General features: G+C 33.3%; 1 protein-coding gene across 1 annotated transcript in view; it reads right to left on the reverse strand.

The window, feature by feature from the left end:
• Positions 1 to 4,331, reverse strand: part of LOC111087658 — a 7,032-nt gene extending 2,701 nt beyond the window's left edge. Inside the window, exon 1 of the mRNA XM_022395052.1 lies at positions 4,131 to 4,331. Within this exon, the coding sequence (XP_022250760.1) occupies positions 4,131 to 4,134 (4 nt within the window). The 5' untranslated portion in view covers positions 4,135 to 4,331. The remainder of the gene's footprint in view (positions 1 to 4,130) is intronic.
• Between the last annotated feature and the right edge of the window lie 1,240 nt (positions 4,332 to 5,571).

Below are 5,571 nucleotides of genomic sequence, written 5' to 3' on the forward strand. Positions count from 1 at the left end.
GACAAACGACGCAAAAAACCGGGTATTGATACCCGTGAAGAGCAAAGCAAAGATAGCCCTAGTGTAGCTTAGTGCATAATTAAAAATAAACAAACAAATCGTTAATCTACATAAAAACAAAATAAATAAAAAATTGGGAAAAACCTCCAAATAGAAATCGTAAAAAAAGTAAGGAAACAAGGCTGAAGATAATGTAGACTCCAAATACAAATCCCTATTTTGTCTCCATGCTTTTACCTAGAATTACATTTGGTGGAGTCAAAATAGGGACTTGTACTTTGAGTAAATAATGTCTATAGTATCTCCAGCCTTGTTTGCATACTTGTTTTACGATCCCTATTTGCAGGTTTTTTAAATTCTTATTTATTTATTTTTTTATGCTCAACTATGAGCAAATGATAACTTTATACATTGTAAACTTGTAGTAATAGTAAACATAGCTAGTGGTTAGCTGATACAGTGCATAATGATTTACTGTAGTTATTTCGCTATTTGATCGCATTAGTTCGAAATGTAAAAATGTTAAGCTGCAGCTGAAGATTGTCATGGAGAATATAGTGAGCATTTATAGTTTCTGTGTAACTAAATTCTCTATATAAAATGTATAGCGATGAGCAAATAATATGCCTAGACTAAGACACAACCCTCACTAAGCGCGTATAAAATTTTATTAGTAGAAAAGCAGCCTTTTCAAATAAAATATATACGTCTAAAACATCGCTTTAAATAACCTTTCATGTCTTTTACAGTAATTATTCTACGAATGTGTTTAATAAAATCTAATACTATGTGTATTGATTTTTTTGTTCCTTCACTTCATATGTTGGCTCCTTAAAGACACCGATTGTATAGTGTATAAAGCAATGGGTATCTACAAGTCGTAGTCATCTGATATTCATCTATTATTGGCTGGTAACACCAAATATATGTAAAAGAAAAACAATTTCAAGGGGTAATGATAACATCGTTTACACTAGAACTATGGTGTTTTTTAGCTTATGTAAAATACAAAAGAAACAAATCGATCTTTCAATACCCTCCACAACCTTCGTAGTACCTTATTTAATATTCTACAAAAGATTTGAGTGCAATATACCAAGCCGTTTTTGTTGTAGGCTGGCAAGAGAATAATAATAATGATTAAACGGGCCCGTTTTGAGCGGATTTTCTTTTCCTTGTAAATATAACATGCATGCTTTTTGTGCATTTTTATATGTGTACAGCCTTAGTAGTCAATATCAAAAGTTTTAAAGTGTTGTTTGAGCTGAATCATTACTGTTAAGGTGCTTTTTGCCCGAACGTTCTATTATAGTTTTGTGCAATTTCTTGCGTTCCCTCTTATGAACCACTATTGTGGTTCACGATTCAGTACGTACAGCAAACAACTTTATAACAAACTTTAAAGAACACTTCCGTCGGATTTTTTTTAAAACTTATGTTCTACACACACAAAGTGTTTGTAATTAAGCACAAAGCTACACAATGGGCTATCTGTGTTATGCCCACCACGGGTATCAAAAACCGGTTTCTAGCGTTATAAGTCCGAAGACAACACTGCTGTGCCACTGGGGGGGGGGGGGGGCTATGTTCTACGCAAATAAGTGTTAAACAATCAAGGAAGATTAATAACAATAGATGAAATTACGCAGTGTTACATATTTTAAACCTACCGAAAGGGCGTACAAGACTACACATAACCAGATTTTAGTTAAAAGATTTGTTTGTAAAGTTTAAAGTCATAAAAAAGATGGCAGTCCTAAGATAAGTCTTAGCATTTTGCCAAGCAATTTGTTGGAAACATTAACATTCCGTTCGCGTTACTTTACTTTGATATGAAATGAGATTGAATGTAAAACTCATTATACCATTTCCATAAGTTTTAAATCGTACATATTTAAAATTACACAAAACTATTCTGTATAACCTTAAACATTTCTTTGTGATGATATAATTGTGTACTTGATATTTTTCCTTTCGTCGATTTTTATTTGTGAAGTTAGGCCTAAATAAGTTTTATTTTCAATGATAACTGCGCGCGTAGTTTTTCTTTAATTAAACAACTTTTAAAATGTCTTCGAAAATAAATCTGGAAATTCATCATTTGTGAAACAATTCGCGGTTCTCTACTCGAATTTACACTCAGAACACTTTAACTGTTGCCGCCACCTCTGTACTCTGTAAGCCTAAAATAGTCTTACCTGATGTCTTGGCACAGAAGAAAATTTCCGTAGCTTTCAAGCTGATATAATTTAACAGGAAAAATATTTCAGTAACAAAAAGAATGGCTAAGTAACCTATAAATATTCCCAAATCTTCTAAACTTTTCATGAGAGCCCTTTGTTCATCACAGCAGGAGCTCCGTTTTGTCACTTCCCACGAAACCATCGAGCTCTGATTAACCAATATACACTTTTACAGAAACCCCAACTCTAAGGGGGAACCGATCAACGGAACAAAAAATACCACAACGAAATTCCATAAATAAATGTATATGACAATCATAACTGGCCTAAAATAACAATATTGTTACGACAGCGGAAGTCACGTGACGCTAGTAACACGTCATGAGATTTTAGAAAGATCATGTCCGTCGTGAAGCCTCGAGTGTTCTCCAGACGCCCTCTATTTCGTATATATTAGACCGGCGAGAAGTGACGGCATATATAGATAGATAGATATATGAATAATTGCGGATTGAAGAGATAGAGACGGACAATTGAGTCAAGCGCGGTAGCAGAGTGCATGAATCGTTCGTTGTGAATTATAGCGTGTGTTAAGTTAAAGTGACTGTGGAAATTAAGTGTATTGCAAAGTTGAATTGAGAAATAATAAACTAGTTTTAATTAAGAAAGGACTTGTATCGCCAAGTTTTTTTGGAAAGAATTTCTAAGGAAAATTAATCAACGACCAGAGACGTAACAATATGTATGAACGGTATTCACTTATTTATGTTTTAAAATGCTTTCTCGGCCTAACTATTAGTTCAACGAAAGAAGGTATAAGACTTTTTAAATTAATTATATTTGAAATTAAGTTATTAGAGTAAGAACACAAAATATTTGCACTATCAGTGGTGCTTGTATTGAGAAAATTCAATAATAATACAGGGAGCTGATATTTACAGATTTTATGAATATGGTATATTAGCTCTGTCCTGGTTAAGAAAGGGGAGGCAAATTTCCCATAGTGCACAGGGCCCCAAGTTTCTTTAATTCAGCACTGGAAGCCATAAACTACTGCTCATATCACTTTATAAGTTTCTTTTCTGTGCATTGCTGTATTAATCATTTTATAATTTGCTCTATCCAATGGTAAATAAACTTTACCTGTAGCTATATTCAAAGTTCTACTTCATTAGAAGTTTTTCAGATCGCATGCTGTAATATTATAAAAGGGCTGAAAGAAAACCTGCGTTATAAAAAAGTGAAAAGGAGGAGGAAAATTACGTGAGAAACAAAACACGGATAATTATATTCTTAACTAATGATGTCGCCTTCACAAGTATACAACTATACTTTGGTAAGAGCAGACATAAAAAAATCGTTTTCATTTTTTTTTCTTCTTTTTCCATGTGATTTAAGATAACATTGGAGGTTAGTGCTTACATTTTTGCATAATATTATTTTATATACACCAGCTAAGTAATTTGGTTGTTTTTCGTTATTTCATTGTTGAGGTCTGGTCTCTGAAGAATGCTTTCATTTTTGTTTTATTTCTACCTTCCCTCATATTTTATCAAGTTATGATCTTACGTTTAAAGTAGAATTTACAACTGTTGAAGTTCGATGAAGAAGTGAAATGTCTTGGTTTATATGTTTTCAATTATCTGTGAGAAACGGAAGTTTTTCCACAAGTTTATGAAATAATTCTAGTTCCTCCGTCAAATAAGTTAAACGTAGTTTCATAATAAAAAGAATAACGATACTTAAGATGAACATCATTGTTTATTTATAACAGAAGGGAACACATATAAAGGATTCGGAATTCTACGGATTCCATCTTCAGCAAAATAAAAGAATTACATCATTCTTAAGTAAGTAACTAAAAGTAAATACATTGCTGCATAACAGATGCCGAAATAACCTGATCGATATCACTTAATCATGCAAAACTTCAAGACTCTCACTTACCCATTCTACGAAGATGGGAAATTCTCCAAAACTCCTGCACTAACTTGGTTATCAGCACTACAGTACAATCTTACCCCGCTGCCTCAGAACAAAGGCAGGATGATACTCTTCCAAGATGACGTGTCAGTGCCGCTTGGGCGAAGGTTATCCACCCTAACCACCTTCACTGTCGGTTGGCTGGCTTCTTTCCCACTAACACTAATCACGCAGGTAACGACTTTTATACATATACAACGGTTTAATGATTACAATACTATAAAGGTAATAAGACTATGTTAGATTATATCTCTCATTTTCTCAGTCTATTTTCTTTGATAAATGTAGTTTGTAATATGTCTGGCAGTTTCTTTGTTTATATTTACCACAGAGCCCACCACGAATATCGAAACCTGTTTTTCAGTCCGCAGACAAGCCGCTGAGCTACAGGAGGAGGGGATGTGGCTGCCAGTTTCTTTATTCATTCAGACTAGACTGTCAGTCATAACTTTGGAAGTGAATATATATATATATATTCGTTCTGCGAACTTATCAATCGTATAAGTGTTAAGTTAATTTAAAAAAAAGAAAAGTGTGGGTGTGTATACCACCGGGGGTATATAATCCTGAGTTTTAGCGTTATAAATATAAGCCCTCCGAATTATCAGGGCGCCTCAAGGTGATAGATACATTTATTAAACACACTGAATAGAGTGCTGAAAGGCTTTTGTTATCAATAATGACCCTTGTTCCCCTATCATTTTGTTAAATAATTGCAAAGTCACATGACAGGATAACTGTCGTGCTTTATTTATAAATTAAAACACAGGTTGCAAATCACAGTATAGAAACCGGTCAGGGGACAACAACGTCACTTAGAAAGTTAGTGCCAGACTGATGACCCTTGAAAACACGCAAATCTGTACTTCGCAGCGTGTATGAATTGTGATAAAAGGAGTAAACAAGTAATACAACACATAAGAAAAAATCACAAAGATTTTTTCCAATATACAATTTCAAATACCATATTTAGTGTATTTTCAGCACACATATAATAACTATGTTTGGAAAGTGAAGTGTTTCAACATACCGCTAGTGTTAACAAATTGACTTCAATTCTCACTGTCGTGCATTTTGACAAGCTAAATGGACAGTTATAATTAAGCTTTTTATAATAAATATATTATTCAGCGAGAGGAAGTTTAACTAAATTATTAGATTTGAATTTTACACCAAGGTTATTAATTTTAAATTCACCTTTCTGAGTTTCTATCAACGCCTTTAAAATATACACCTGGAAAAAGTTAAGCACCCCCGTGTTTTTTTCAAGTGATTCAGATTCGACGTTCTTGTGACTGATTATAAATTACCATTCAATCTAAACGTGTTTATCAAATGAAATTATGCATTATTGGGCACAAGAAAACAAGATTATCACCGTAAAATAACAATTTTTAATTTACAT

This window comes from Limulus polyphemus, unplaced genomic scaffold (genome assembly GCF_000517525.1).
Source record: "Limulus polyphemus unplaced genomic scaffold, Limulus_polyphemus-2.1.2 Scaffold2438, whole genome shotgun sequence".
NCBI lineage: Eukaryota > Metazoa > Arthropoda > Merostomata > Xiphosura > Limulidae > Limulus > Limulus polyphemus.